The 17,424-nt window shown below is 31.4% G+C and overlaps 1 protein-coding gene across 1 annotated transcript in view; it reads right to left on the minus strand.

The window, feature by feature from the left end:
* Positions 1 to 17,424, minus strand: part of LOC134696535 (formin-J-like) — a 102,197-nt gene that overhangs the window by 44,351 nt on the left and 40,422 nt on the right. The window contains exon 3 of the mRNA XM_063558377.1: positions 8,944 to 9,424. Coding sequence (XP_063414447.1) covers positions 8,944 to 9,400 — 457 coding nt within the window. The 5' untranslated portion in view covers positions 9,401 to 9,424. The remainder of the gene's footprint in view (positions 1 to 8,943; positions 9,425 to 17,424) is intronic.

The following is a 17,424-nucleotide window of genomic DNA, read 5'->3' on the forward strand; positions in this document are numbered from 1 at the left end:
GCAAGCTGTAAAGCCCCCCCCCCCCCCCCCCCCCCAATAAAACAATGCAAGCAAAGTCTGTCACCGTATTAACCGTATGTTGTCCCACGATTAAGTGTTTCGTGATAAGATAGTCCCACGAATACATAAATTGTATAAACTGCATATTTTCTTGCATGCATACATTTTCACCTTTTTCTATTTTCATACTTTTAAACCGACGTAATAAACACAGCATCAAAAAACCATGTTAGTATATCGCTAACACCATGTTTACACTTCTATGCAACACGAACTTATATCAAACTATGTATTAGATGTCCGTTCCTAGTCCCATTTGGAGTATGTTAAACTTTAAATGTATTTTATCCCCATTATTGTCAATCTAAAATGTATACACTGGTGTTAAATTCTAATTATAACAATACGCTATACCACATTTGGTCTATATTTACGAGTGCAGCGAGTTACATAAAATTGCATTTCAATATTAACAATGTCAGTTTAAGGCCTTTTTGGTTCTTAAAATATCATAAATTTCGTAATTTGTCAAGGACCCATAATACCACATTCCTAAGGAGGTCTTATTGACAACGCTAACTAAGCATTAAAACTATTTCCAAAGCTTTTATTGATATCTAATTTCAACCTTAAAAAGTTTTATGTTCGCCTTTTTAAAGCTGAATTTTTGTCATTTTATTCCAGTATTTGCTTTCCCTTAAATTATTTATTTATTTTTACGATTGCAAGCATTTGATTTTTCCGAGAAGCATTTCAATTTCCATAGATACAAGCATAAAGCTTATACATCTGATATATGGTTAGGAATCAGATCGTTGTTTAATCAAGTTCTTTTCAGTCAAGAAATCGTTTGTCATGCTGAAATATGTTCCGATATTTAAAGTTTTTTTTGTAATATTAATTAGAACTTGAGAGTATAGGTGTTAAGCCATACATTTACGTATGTAAGACAATTCTATAGTCCACCGACAAACATTTATTTACTTTACAATTACACTCAACTGTCCATTTGTTTGGCTTTTTCTGTCTAAATGTTTGCTAACTGCTTGTAAGCAGAAAACAAACTTTGTCCAGCACGATTTTTAAGCATTAGATAAACTCGTTCTCTGGACTTCATTTTCAATAATTTCAATTCCATTATTTAATTAATAAAGTTGGCAGAACGTTAAAAGTTCAAATGTCATTGTATGCTTTTCACCTTGATACAGGTGTACCTAGTTATAAGTGGTCGCTACCTATAAGTTTATCTGTTGAAAGGCTTGTGTCGCGTGCACAAATTTAATGGTGGTTTAATCAAAATTATATGCAAAGAATGGTTTATACATGGAAATAAGACTATTTAGAAACCGTCAATTTTCCAACCATAGTTTGCGTTCACGTGATTGTTGTTTCAAAGAAGTCTAGGTGACTGCAACTTATATATATATCGTGTCTTTTTTCCAATAACTTTGAACGTTTTAACAGTTTCCTATACAGTATTTTATTTTTAACTAAACGCATTTTGCATACACTTTTTTAAGTTATAAACCCCCTTTTCCCTCCTTTTTCGAATTTTAAAAAAGCTCATTAAAACTGCCAGTAACATTTAAAACTATAAAATCCGAATAGTACATTTATCAACATAAGTAAAATTGCTTGTCATTCGGCTTTTATCTGTTAAAAGACTGACAACCTAACTCAATTTAATGTTTATGTAAATTGATATTTGTCCGAATCTTAAGGATAGAAGGTAAATGATGACCCGATAACACTTAAAATAAGGACGAGATTTTTCGGATGGTAGCTCATCCATTTTATCGCGGGTACATCTAAAAACCCTGATGTAAAACGGGATTGTCATAAATCATACGTAAAACTGCTAAATAACCGTGGTATAAATTAAAACAATGTTCAACGTTCGGTCATAAATCGACCTATTTCAATTAATTACATTTCAATAAATTAGAAAGTATTTAAAATGACATGAAATGTAACTGCTGAACATAACACCTGGGCAGCAATATCAAAGTGTTTCACCTATCATCCAGGCCGACAGGTAAATGAGTCATCATAGTTTGTATATATTCATTATTGTCATGGTATACCTAAAATTTCTTATCTCAAACACCTATGGCATTGTGTTCAACAAAGATCAGTCAATTCTGCACACACCTAGATTTTGAGATACTCTGGGAGTTGGACAAGGTGCTTCTTTCACTAGTTGGTTGTTTGGCTGGAGATATTTATATTGTCAATCGTACAAAGTCAAACATCCGACGAACAAATAAACTCTAAACCTAACAACTTAATTCTTCATCAATGGCGAATGTTTGTTCAGTATATCTGTTGCACAAGTTTTAATCATGTCTGAAACCGGAGTTGTTTTAATCATACTTTGATGTAGAACGCAGCAAGTGTGTGCAAATGTTAGCAATATTATCCTGAGTCACAAAATCCTGCACCAAACACGACGAAAAAAAACATCAACAATGATAAAACGCTTCTAAATACAATTAACTTAAATTCTTATATCTTTAAAGTCTAATTTTGGACTAATCGTTTTTGAAAAATCACACTCTCATTCTTTCGTTTCAAATAAAAACATTTAATTCCATATACACTGAAAAGCTGGCACGCGTGAAAACAAAGAAAATTTAAAATCATACTATCCGTTAACTTTTCTGATATCTAATAAAGAAAGCATATAAATTGAAATCCATATTAAAGTGAAAATCGATCGTTTACAAATACGATACAAAAGTTTCAATGGAAGGGCGTGAACAAAACTATGAAATTTGACCTCTATTTAATACAAAGTACATATCTATATAGAAGCAAATTGTTTTTTTGTGGTCCTAAATAACCTTTGTTATAGAATTTACCAAAAGTCATATCAATTTTTCAATTGAAAAGTCATGAATAAATCTCCAAACAAAGATTAATGATAGATGTTTTACTATTGTTTTAAGTTGTCCAACTGATAGATCATTAGTTCGAAAATGTATACGAGGCCCGTTTAAGGTTATATGTAATGATTTATTGCCAAATATTTACTGACAAAAAGTGGAAAGTTTATTGGTAAATTATGACTACTTTTCTTTTAAGCTATTTCCAAGTTTTTGTTTTACGAGGATGCTTGCATGTGCGTTTTATCACTATTGAACTGGTGCTCCTGCAAATGGAGCATTTTATACTCAATAGTGCAGAAAAGAACGCTGTCACTTCCGCTTGAATGAGCTGCGTCGGGAAAATATAATACGACAGAATACAGTCATGGTAAATAAACGTCTGATATTTTATAAATAACTAGTCATTTTCATAAATGTTTAAGAAGATCAGGCATAACAGCTTAGACTTAAAGAAACGTTCACCGGAGTTCAACAAGGGAATAAAAACTAAGCTTACTTGTAATACCATGTAATAGAGATATTTTATTATTATCCAGTACAGATTTAAAAACTTATTTAGGAATGTGTTATTAGGTATCGTATATTTTTGGATTTGAATAGGTTAATTCATTCCCAACTTTGGCAATATGTTTCATGATATACAGAGAGGACAGTTCTTCTTGCATCAAAACTTTTAAAACTCATGGTCTTGTAAACGATTGTTTTCCTTCTATTCAGCTATCTAAATCTGAAGGTTTGTTTACAAAACGGGCATTTACTTTGAATCAATATTGTGACACTGAGGAATACCTTAACAGTCATTCCTGTTACTTCCTGGATGTGTCTTTTGTTGCTATTTAAAGGTGTGTGTAAACCTTATTAGCAGACTTTAGAATCATCTAGTATGGATTCCAACACCCTTTCAAACATACCTTAACACTGTAATGGCCGAATTGAACTTTTATTGAAACATAATGTTTAAATTTAAACCAAGACTCAATTAAAGTGTAACTTAGACATTTGATTAAAACTGGTATTAATCGGTATTTGAGTGTGGGACTCTGAATAGTGTTAGAACAGCCAACTGACCAAAACCCTGGGTGGTAGAATGGACATAATGTCCAAACTTAATTACATGTATCAGATTTCAAACCTATAAAATAAGAATAGAAGTTTGAATTTATTCATTGGATTTTTCACCTTGCTGGCAAAAGTTAATACTGTAAAAGGACATTATAATGATGTTTATCATTCCTGGGATGCGCATTTAAAGAAGTGTCAGGTTTCCGGTTTTGTCGTAGTAACTGAGCAAGAATATGTTTACGGTTTTAAAAAATACACAAAAGATGTATCTGTGATCTGTTTTGACAAGACTCAATGACAGTTATGTTCTGTTCAACAAATGTAGAAAATAATTATGTTTGATTTTTTGCCACTTATGCCGTTTGTCTTCAATAGTGACCGCTGTCCTTAATGACATATATGTCCAGAAAATGACAATGAAAACAACACCTGTGAATAATGTAGTCTGCCGGCATGTGATATATAGATATTATATGTTATGGTTAGTTAATTAAGTCTGTTGCCGATGTTTCTCTACAAATTTGTTGTCTGGAAATACTGCTAATAGAATTTAGTATTGATTAACGTGTGAAATTTTAAGTCGGCAGACAAAAACAGTTAGCTTGAAAGAAATCACATTAAGGCTGTACTCTTCTTATAAAAGCTTGTGTTTTATTCTGATTTTTCAACCAAACACTTGAAATTAAAAGACCCTTAAAAGTCATTTATCTTAATCTTCAATTAAATACAATCCACTGGAAACGGAAAGAAATTTTTCCCTTCTAACGGGGCCACTTACAGACCCCTCAACAAATCTGTTGCAAGTTTGAGCGTTTGGTACTATCCCTACGACAAGGCATAGATTTTGACGTTGTCATTCTGACTGAACATGGCTGCGTATCAGTACATCCCACATAGTGAAACGGAATCCCATCATTAGCATGCTTTTAACTGTCGGTTGGGATAGTTACTTGGATTACCATATTTATTTACCCCAGTCAACCCTAGTCAATCCTTTTGGTTACTTGATATAAAGGGGTATTGGCTTAAACATGTGCTGAACTCGTAGTCTTTACTCGTAAAACGTTACGATACCTATAACGTAATGTTACCTATATCAAAAATCTAGTTGAGGAAAGAAGATTGATAAAAATTACATGTGAAAAAGCTGTTCAAGGTTTATTTTTGCTTTCTATTTGGGTCCTTTCAATCTTTTCTTGTTCTTGTAAGTTTCTGTTGTGAAGCATTGGTTTTCTTTCTTCTACGATATTTCCACTCAATGCACGACTTTAACTTAGTACCCGATATGGCAAGTGTAAATTTAGCGACATGAAATAGCTCAAAGTTAGAGTGTACAAGTCGTTTTATGACGCATTCAAACAATGTTCTTTTAAAAATATTAGAGATATCAATTTTGATATCATACCAAAACCCATAGGCTCATCAATCACCCCACGTTGTCTAATTTGAACAAAACGCGACAAACTGAAATGAAATCCTCAAGACATATTTTGTACAGGAAAAATAAGATGGACTTTCTAAACAAGAGTATGATCATTGTGTAATCAATGGAAAAGATCCTCTTACATTCGTCAAATAACAAGTACCTGTTGGTGGATTATTAAACACAAGTTTATTTCTGTTTGGAAGATAATATTTCAAACAATGTATGTACTTGTTATAGTTACTGTATGACTACAGATGAAATTAAACATTAGTCCAAATACCTTAGGTTTTTTTATTTTGCAATGATAGTTGAAAGAATAATGTAAAATTGGCTATAGATTCTCAAGATACATTTTATCCTATAAGTGTTCTCTAACCGTTTACTTTTAGGGTTCTTTATTTGCATTTTTTTTGTTTTTCTACCTCCCTGTTAACATTAATTGAAGGTTTGACCTTGCATTATTGACCTTGACTTTGACCTTTGTAAACTTGCTTCAATTCAAACTAACCATGCCCATGCTTAAGTTGACTACCTAATTGTGCAAATAAATGACTTAATGGTTACTTCAAATAAATGGAAATTCTTATGTTAATTATAGTATAATCTGTCTCAAAGTAAAGGCATTTGCAATTAAAATGATTGAATATTTTATAAGTCGTTTGAGCATTGTTGAGTAAATTAATTTTGTCGTATCATTTGTTTACACCTAAGAAACAACACATAAAACAATCTTGTATTTCTTGATAGAATTTCCACAGAAGATTCTATCTTATGTCTTTTCCTAGTCACTAATAAGCGTCTAAATGTTATTTTCATCTTTTAATCGCTCTTATAATTAATAAAATAAACTTCATGGTACTAAATTTACTGCATCCGATTCTCAATGCCGAAATTCAAATATCCTTAGTATGGATAAAGCAAGGACTGTAAGCAAGACTGTGGAATGTAGACCTCAAGTGGTGGATTGGCTTATTTTGACAGCCTAAATCGAAATTTATCAGACCAAAAAGAATCTACTAACTATCAGGATTTTTTATAAGTAGCAAAGTGATTTCTTTATTCATGACCACATATTTGGCATTATAACACGTCCAACAGCGCTTCGTTTGTCATTGTCTGATCTCTGAGTGTCCTTAAAACGTATGCTATCTTTTTTTGCCAGTAAGTCGGATTATCTATAATATTTTATCGATATATTTAATAAGTTATTTAACAGTTTGTCATTTCAATGGTGAAATGAAATAACAACTCGACTGCTTTATCCTTTAGTTTGTAGAACTCAGTAGTAAAGTGTGAAAAACAGTATTTTTTGGTGTTAAAGATTAATGTCATGATTCCATTTCACATCCTTATGCATAACGGTCAATGTCTAAAAAAATAAAACCAGGAACCTATATATGGGAAGGAGCAGAGAATTATAACATATTAATAACTATAATATCAAATTTATTATCGGATTCCAATTGAAAATCATAACGAGATATTTTATGATAATTCGTCACAAATTTACCACAAGACTAATTTCCAATATGATATTGTCACAATGAAGTGTAAAGCCGTTAAGAAATCAAACTTGAATTTGTATTGGTTTTAGTCAAACGTATCCTATCTTAATCGTACCAGAGAACGTTTCGGACTGAAATCTCTGTATACATGCCAGTTTGTATTGCTATATAGATTAGAGGACGACAATAATTTTAAGTGATTGATATGATAAAAGTTTCCTACTACCAGTTACATGTATATGTTAATTGCTGGGATTTTGAGGTTGTAAATTTAGAAGACGGACACGTCAGTATCTTAATTTAGACAGAGGATCTTGTCAACAGATGAAAGTAGTTTAAAAATATTGAAAATTTTCTCTTAAATCAATTAAAATATTTAAAGTTATCAATTGCAAAGATGTTTTCTGTGAATTCACTGTTCATTATAACAATCTCTGCAGATGATTTCAAGTGTTTGTCAATAACTTGAATAATATTTTTTCGCAAACAATGGAACTGCTTAAGCTTAATGTGTAAAATCATTACACAATACACATTCCCAAAACAGTCAACTGTCCATGAAGCACAATGTATCAAAACTAGTTGTCAATAATAGTGTACTGGCCTCAAGCCAGATGGTCAACAATGGTCAGAGGGCTTGACCATTCATATTTATTCTTTATAACAATGAAAATGCTTGATCATTCGTTTTAACTCGAATTTGCAGTAGGGGTTTAACCCAGATTTGAACATTTGAAAGTGTTATTTTGTGATTTAAAATCTTACTTGACCTTGTTATGATTTTACAAACGCCTACAACGGGCAATCCCACAAAAATAAAAATATATTTATCAAAAAATCTCACTGGTAGAAATTTTAACATTAGTTATGAAAATAGTATTTTATACCTTTACCTTTAGTCGTATGAAGATAGACATAAAATATCAATTTAACAACAGACTTATACGTAGGAAAAGAGGGAGAGCAAAAATGAGTTTAGTAGAAGAATGATAATTTTCCAGCTCAAAAATTCTCTGTTCTCGTATACAATTATGAGATGGGGGATATTTAATAGTTTCTCAAACTGCTCGGGCCAAATTCTAGATTACAGTTTATGTTTCCTATCTAAAGTATTTTGTTAAAACAGATATGGTCTTCCAGTAAGAGGATCCCCCAAAACTACATGTAATTAATTAAGAAATGACATAATCTACATCTATTGAAGTTTCCGACATTATAAAACTTGTCTAACTTCCCCATGCATGTATTTTGGTTCATCGCCTGTAAGGCATCAATTCTGTTCATTGCGTGTAAATTTGAATTATAAGATTTTTGTTTTAACTTGACAATTGATGCGCTGACACTATGTTAACTTAATACAGATATAAGATATCTAACTATCTTAACAAATGTTGCGTGAGTTTTCTTGATGTTTCAATTTCTTGTGCACTGCCTATGCCTATTCAGAAGAATGACCAGACAAAAATACGTGGGTATCGAATATACCGATATCTTTATAATTCATCTTCAACTTTATATACGATGAGAAAGTCTGATTTCGGAACAGAAATTGCAATATCATTCCGTAAAAAGGTGTTGCTGCTATTTGTGAATGACATTTGATTACTGATGGTATGTAGAGAAAATATTGAAAATCGATCGAGGATGCTGAGACGTTGCTGATTCCTTAGACGTTTTCCGCCTACTTATTTCAAACGGAAAAGGTTGCATACCGATCTTATAAAGAATGTTTAATTGAATCTATATACGGCTGAAGACAGAAAAGGGTTGTAATATTAAAAATATACCTATGACATTCTGACAAATCAAATCGTTAATTTGTCATTCAAACTTATTATTTTATTGTTTTTGGAATATAACTTGTTGGAAAGGTTGACAAATGTAAATATATATCTATGATAGTTAGTATAACAACCCCTTTTATTGTAAAGTATTAAAGAGCTATCTAGTCGAACAGGTAAAAATTGTCACCTGTTTAATGTTATAAAGTAAAACGTATCAACTATATTTGATAGCAGAAAATTGTAGGTAAAAGTGAAAGAAATATATAGAAAAAGCTTACCTGAAGCGAATTTTGGAATGAAATCACTATTTTCAACTACATAATCTAATCCTATAGAGGTATCCATAATTATTTTAATGCACTCTACACATCCAACTTGTAAAATTGAATCAAGAAAACTGGATGTTTTCTGACAACAGATTTCATCCAAACTTTCAAAAAGTAATTCCAAACCATCATGATGTAAAAATTGTAAAATCCATTCCGGGTTTGATCTAGCCTTCAGAAGTTTTCGTTTCAATGTTGAATATATTTGAACAGAAGGAGATCTTAGTAATTCAACGACACATTCTGGTTGACTGATTGAATCATGAATAGATGGTCCCGCCCCTTGATAGGGCGACCAACCAATCGATTGCCGTCTTACAGCATAATTCCAACGTTTACTGCCTACTTTATGTTGTTCATACTCAGATTTATGAAAATCTACTTCAGAGTCTGAAACACTTTCCTCCATTTTGCAGCTTCAACAGACGGATTACTGAAATTAGCAAACAGAAAACATGAAATTTTGATATAGGAAATTTTAACATATATGATTTTAATTCTGTGTGGTTTATGGATTTTAACTTATCTTAGATTTTATGAACATTTGTTTTACTTTTAATGATTGTGCAATGTCATTTGGCGGATTTTATTATCATCTCTGCCTTGAACTGTCAATGAATTCAAAAACTTTTGAAAGAAGATTTTTTTTTGAGTATTTTGAAGACAGCTTTGTTGTTTATTAATATGAATATTATATCATATTTTTGAATGTAATATAAAGAAATGGTATAATGAGAGATGGTGTACACATTATACATTTTATGTGCACTTTTATGTTTTCTTATTTATTTTTCAAAAGATATGCAAATGAAGACCTACTTTGAAATATTAATCTATATTTTCTGTATAAATTAAAGACAAATTCTTTCATACAATTTTCCACATGGGGTTTGCTTAATTTACATAGAAGAAAAACAAAAAAGTATACAGATGCTTAAATAGGTACTTAAAATAGAATGCCTTTGTTTGTGAATATACACATGATATTTTGGCTATCATGAATAAGTGATCTAAATAAGTGTTTACAAATCCTTCAAGTGGAATTTAATTTAAACAATCTGTAAATATAAGTCTCAGTGTGCACAAATTGTAGCAGATTTTTAAGTCTCAGTGTGCACAAGTTGTAGCAAAGTCATTGAAATTTATCCGTTCTGCATTTTTTTATACTCATAGGTACTGTTTGTGGAGTACAAATTATAAATAAAAACAAAAGTTAATTGAAATAAGTTGTTTTAGACTTGTTTTATACTGCTCTCAGTATTATCTTCTTTGACATTTCATTTATTTTAAACTTTTTTAAGCGTTCATTTAAACTTTTGAACCAGGAAAAACCTTCAAACGTAGCAAAAAGACAGTGCATGCATTTCATTTGCTAGTTGAATCTGCATTTTTGTAATAATACGGTGGTATATAGTGTAAATATTGTAATTGTACAATCGTCCCTGAAACACTGGTAGAATTCCAAATAAGTTCCGGAAATCCTTTTCAATACATCACAATCAAACAGTTATTTTCTTACAAATGCAGATTTTTGCATTTCATAATAATCTATTTCAATTTTAATCAGGTTAATGTGAAAGTTTTATGCTGACAGGAAATATGAGATAAATGAATAAATGTGTTTGCACAATAGAGAGGAAATCGTGTACGCAAAGTAACTGGATGTCTATGGAATTCCATTTATAAAGCCTTTGTTGTAGTTATTACCATAAAAAGGTGGAGAAAAGTTAAGATGACAGCGACCTAACAGTAAAAGCTACACAAACTTGTAAATGTCTAGACCAAAAGTAACTGAAGTTAAAAGAGACTGCCACAGAGCGACCATCAATTTCTAATGAAAAAATGAAAAAAAAACATTGAAAATATTAGTTGTGTCAACAGCTGACAATAGCAACCACATCGAAATGAAGTGAGTTGAAGTAAATTCTTTAAATTACTCTCTTTGCCTTACAATTTTATTAAACGAAAATTATACACAAGGCACAGAGAAAAAACTCTTACTGGAATGATATAAGTATAACAATGAACAAAAAATATATACAGTATATTAAATGTACAGTTGTTGAGAAAAAAATCAGAAACTTGCAAGAAAGCTGATTCGAAAAGTGCCGAGTTATTAAAATCTTAGTTTCAAATTTTTAGCACATTGTTGTACTTTAACAATAGATAAACCTGACAGAATGTCTCATATTTCTGTAAGAGAAGAGAACTTTTGTAAAGTTAACAAAAAAGATAAATGAGACATGGATAGTTTTGATTTTCATTTTGACTTCAATAGACCTTCTTGTATCTGACTGCAGATGAATGGTAAGTATACAGGTTACGTCGGGAATTCCTGTGGTGTTCTAATACTGTAAATCTATCCCTCTTTTCTGTAGAAAAAATCTCATTAAAAACATGTCATCGTTTATATTAAAATTGTTCTTCTGTTAAACGATGGTTCAGTACCTGCGTAAACAGGATTAAATTTTTAACCACAACATTTTTACGTGGTTTTTGTTAAAATATATGGCATTAAACTTTAAAATGTGTAAGTGACAAATAGCTAAGGATGAAACTTAAGTACAAGGATCTGGTTTGACCTTCAATTGATGTATTAGTAGTGTAGATATATGTGAGGTATCATTCACTCAAATGTAATACTTACAATGAAGGTTTAAATGCAATTCATTACAGACGAGAACAGTTCAAAGAAGGATGCTGGCATCCATTTGTATGGAAACCAAAGTGTCGACTGCTACTCCGTCATTATGAGGGCTAGAAAATTTCAAAGACCACACAAGGTCATTTTGTCAAAAAGAAAGTACAAATTGTAATTTCAATTAATAGTTTACGTGATTGTCTTACAAAGAAAAAACCAACATCGTCAATAGTGGTTCTCTCCAGGATAAAGTTATTTAAAAAATCAACATTTTATGACTCGAAAATCAAGTATTGCAACACGTAGACCACTTATACTAGCAATTATTACTTCAACGTAAAGTGTAAAAGTATATGGTATTTTTTTGAAATTCATTGTCTAATGTACAAAGTGGTATGGTATGGGTATCTAGCTATAGCCACCAATCCTACTTGTAAAATGATAGCAAAACTGGCTTCAACAAAACAGACTTGATGAACTTTTCTTTCTTATTGTGTATTACTACCAAAACAATTTGTTCACAAGGTCTGGCTATGCTAAGCCTTTAGCATGTTGACCTTGTACAACAATTATAGGTCAATACATGTGGCGGGGTTATAGGTCAACCTGCAGTACACGATATATTTGTCATTGGTGTAACATGTACAAATTAGCAGAAGATTGGTACATAAATTACACAATGGAGTAAGTTGTTCAAAAATTTGTCATAAATTATAACAGGTCAGAACAAGATAAATTGTTTTGTTTTCTTATGTAACACTTGTCGCTTTTATTCATGTATATACCGACAACATTAATATGTATTTGTACCTAGTGTTCATTACAAAATAATATATTAAATAACAGAGTGTAATGAAGTTGCACCTATACTTTATTGTTAAATGATAGTTGATGGCTGACTGTCAATAAAAAAACCAAGGATAACAGATCTGTCAGAAATTGGACTAGAAGATCCAGAATACATACAGTAATAAAATCGAATAAAATTTAATATTCAGAAATATACTATGCTACAAATGTTCAATGATCATTGCTGTCCTCCCCATCATGTTTTTTATAGGTCAATATACATTTAGACAATACAAATTGAATATAAAAAAGAAGATGTGGTGTGATTGTCAATAAGACAACTGTTCACAAGAGACCAAAATGACACAGACATTAACAACTATAGGTCACTATACGGCCTTCTAGTTTGATGTTAAATTGTTTATTTAGATTTTGCACAGTTATAATTTAATTTTATTCAGCTATGAAAAATGTATTAAAAAATATGCAGAAAATTTGCACCTGTATCCAGCTACCTGTATCTGTATACCTTTATATCATATGCAATTGAAAGTTATATTTAAGAACTTTTTGTACCTTGCATGATGCAATAAAATTAATGTTTTTAATGGCATAGTTTATCGTTATTGCTAATTCGACTAAACCAATTTTGATCATATACATGCATTACGAATCAGCACATGGTTATAGGGTTCCGCTGCACTACCATAGTTACATTAACCTCCCGAGAGGGAGAGACCGAACTTTTTTGCGTCAATAATATATCGTAAAATTTACGTATACAAATACGTTTATTTCTAAAAACAAAATAGGTACGAAAGATACAAGAGGGACAGTCAAACTCATAGATTACTGAAATAAACTGACAACGCCATGGCTAAAAATAAAAAAAAACAAACATACAATCATACAAATATAGTACAGAACACGCAACATAGAAAACTAAAGACTAAGCAACACGAACCCCTACAAAAACTGGGGATGATCTCAGGTGCCCCCGGAATGATAAGCAGATCCTGCTCCACATGTGGCCTCCATCAAGATATTTTTAAAATGTGGATTTAGTTTAACCTTTTTAGACTCTCTTTTACAGTTATTACATGTTTTTCGAGTTTTCTACAATTTTAAGAAGCAGACAAAGTAAAACAAAATCGGTCAATCATCATGAAATTGATATAGTGTTGAACTTGTTTTTGTTTTTACTGGGTTATGCATATGAACAGTTGATTACATGTTTTTCGAGTCTTTTTCAATTTTTAGTAACAGAAAATAATGTGAGACCTAAAATTCGGTCAATCATCATGAAATTGATTTATTATGAGTAAGTTTTAACTTCAAACATAAGTAACAAAAAGAGACATTACCTTCATAACCCGATTTGGATGCATGAGATTGTTGATACAAAATTGTCATATTTACATGTATTATTTCAAGTTTTCAACACAAATATGTAAGGGTGTATCTAGACACTGAAGGATAGTTTTATTTATCGGGGATAGAGAGTGTTAATTATATTCGTCGTTTAGTACATGCATGAAATGTACATGTATGACCGAAGGACGTTTTATTTACTGGTAAATATATATATAGGAAGATGTTGTATGAGTTGGACAGACTAAATTGCCAATGAGACAACTCTCCATCCAAGTAACAATTTATAAAAGTCAGCCATTATATGTCAAAGATATCTTTTTAAATGTAGCTTCGCTTTGAATTTTTGCAGAAATGTATATTTTTTTAGATATCGGCGAGTTCTTTGTGTAATATACCCAACCAAATTGATATAAAACATCATAGTGTCCAGTTTCTTGTTTTTATTAAGAACAGTTTGCCTAAACGGAGTAACTTACTAAACCAATAAACTTCTTAGCCAAACCAGTAAATTAATTATAACAGCCTTTCTAAACTATTGGCAGCAGCACAGATTTAACTTGTATTACAGATTTAGATTCTATATGTGTAACATATCACTTTATTGACGCAGATAAATGCAATTTTATATCCAATTTTGATAAAACTCTTACTATTTGATGACAAGTGAAAGTTCAGGTATATTATATATAGCTGATTGTAGATTAATCTTTCTGAACTGCTGCGAACCTCTCTTTTCTTAGTGTTATAAATTAATTATTAATCATCATTCAATTAGCTTCTGTGTAGTTTTATCATTTCTTTCTCTGTGGTATATTTATTTTCTATTTTCTCTTTCTATGCCAACTATGTTTGTTTCTCTCCTAAGAAAACAATATAATATAGTTTTACTGTACTAAAATAATGTTTAAATGCAAAAGAAACATTCTGACACAGACACGACCTATACAGTACAGACTGACTTATCTATCCAAAACTTATGAATACCAGTTAATTGATGCAACTAGAAACGATTTACCATAGTTAAGTATAAAGATAGGTTGTCACCATAGTTGAGTAGGCACCGTTGAGTATATATAAAGATTGATGTATGCTTTCTAATGAGACAACTCTCTACAAGTGACAAAATAACGTAGTGCGTGTAGTTGAGCCCACGTGTAATTTGAAGTCAACAAAAAGCGTTCGTGCGTTTTTTATACAGTTAACAATCAATTGTAGTGTTGAAGCAACTGAAGTAATAACAAAACACCTAACATACAGACTGGGAGCGTTTCATTGATTGACCTTCTGGTATTTAACGCCTCTTTCAGTACAATTAGCAATTTCAGGGCGGCCAGTTTTGTGATTTAGAAAGCGAAACCCGACGACCTTAGTCTTGAAGCTGGAAATCATAGTCAATAACATGCCGATTGCAGGGTTCGAACTCACAACCTCAGTGTTGACAGTCTAGTGAAACAGTAGATTAATTTACTGCGTAGACCATTCGGCTATCAAGGCCCAGAAGCTGAATTTGCACTTTTATTTTTTCCAAGTTAGTGAGTGAGACCACCTGTTTTATTTGTTTAGACGGGGATAATGTAATACTATAGTATCGTAGCGTAATTAATTTCTTGTTTTTAAGACAGATACAAAAGAAAATTTAATTAAACACAATTTCTATTAATTAGGATAAAGCCCACACATGATGTTGCTTGTATGTCCGTCTGTTTTTTCTTCTTCTTTTCTCATAAAAATAAATAACATTTTAAAGCCCTAGGTATACATTTTATCAATTTATTCGGTAGTTATTATAATACAATAGATTGACTTGTCTACTGTCTTTGTATACTGCTGTACGGCTAAAAACTAAATAGGATACACAGTTACTCCATTTTAAGTGTTGACACTTCATAATTTAAAAAAAAGTACTTAATTCCCACAGAAGACACCATAATCGCCATTGCTATAATGCAAAAAATCTCAACCTTGGATAGCCGTCGATTTTTTGTTTATTTTTGTTTTTTCCTCTCGTATTTATTATTTTAGACATGTAAACGGAAATGGTATATTCAGTATGTTTATTTGTAAGCACATGGTAAAATGATAGATTAATTTTTTCAATACTACATAATTTTTTTAAGTACTAGTATTTTAAAGTTTCGCAATTGGCATAAAATAGCTATCACTCAAAATTTTAAGGAAAAAGAAGGCTATTTCCTTATAAGTTAATCTCATTTTTATTTATTGAACATTTAACGCTATATTTGAACTGTTCATATCAACACAGATATACGGTTCGTGCTGACAATACCGACATGTAAAGAGAACAAAGAAAACAACATGTTTGTTTCTATTTTTCATACATAAAATACTGATTACAAGTTGCAAATTAAGAAAGTCCAGTCACGGCTTCTTCAGTGATCAAGAGCTGTCGGCTATTAAAATGACAATGTAACACGCATTTATTGGAGTTTGACAATAACTGCTTCTTGTCGAAAATGTTTTAAAGACACAAGTCTGCATTTCAAAATCAGTTTCCGGAAATTATGACATTTGTTTACCGTAGTTGTTTACGGTCTTGTAGTGGGTGTTCAGAGTCGCCAGTCTATTTCAGTACTTTATAATTTGTACTTTCTATTTATGAATTCATACATATGTTTACAGACATACACAATCTTTAGTGGGATTTCATTGACCAAATAAGTCTAGTATGTTCCACTTCTTTGACTTCGTTCAGCCCAAAACATTAACTTGAGGTGAACATGGCACTTATCCGGTAATATAGCACGAATTGAATTGATAAATGTCATATCGTGCAGAAATATGAGAAGACAATTGCAGGATGGACATATCATTAACTAATCACATCTTGTAAGAGAGTGTCTATGCAATATTTCAAACGTCTGTATTTCAGTTGTAATGTCAAAGTATATCCTCTATAAAACTTCAAATTTATTGTGGTTCTATATACCAGTGTAGTATATATCTTCACAACCGGTACTGTTGTGCACTTCTTCTCTATAGAGATGAAAATCATTAATGGGTAAACGAAGTCAGAAACAACATGCAAGTTTTCATATACTTTGTCAAAAGCACCATTGAGTAAGAAAGTTAGTGACTTAATTTAATACACCAATGTGAAGTCCTTCTATCCCTGCACAGCATTCCTTAAAGATCAGAACATTTGAGGTGTCTTTAGGTGGCCTGTTACAAGGCAACAATCGCTGTCACATTTCCACATACTCCCTATTCCAGTCGTAAATTACAATTTCCGACTCTCATCGCGGCCGACTCATTTTGTAGCACATGCTAAATACACCTATGCATGAAATATTTGCCGCTAAACGTTTAGCAAATAAAAATAAAAATACGACCAAGACAGCTACATGTATATACTGACGGAGTTCCTGATTTTGGACAAGCATGCACGTACACATTATATTAATTGTGATTTGATCATGTGTTATAAGTTTGTGTCAGACTATACTCATTCTTGTCACCGTTTTAATCGCGATTAAAAGATAACAACACGTCCACAAAAACAATAAAAAATCAACTTAGAAACAGGAACCAGTAAATATAGTCATCAATAATACCGTTTACAAAGGACATGTAGTTATTTTAAAATGCAACCACAAACTCTTCTAAATCTG

This window comes from Mytilus trossulus, chromosome 14 (assembly GCF_036588685.1).
Source record: "Mytilus trossulus isolate FHL-02 chromosome 14, PNRI_Mtr1.1.1.hap1, whole genome shotgun sequence".
Taxonomy (NCBI): domain Eukaryota; kingdom Metazoa; phylum Mollusca; class Bivalvia; order Mytilida; family Mytilidae; genus Mytilus; species Mytilus trossulus.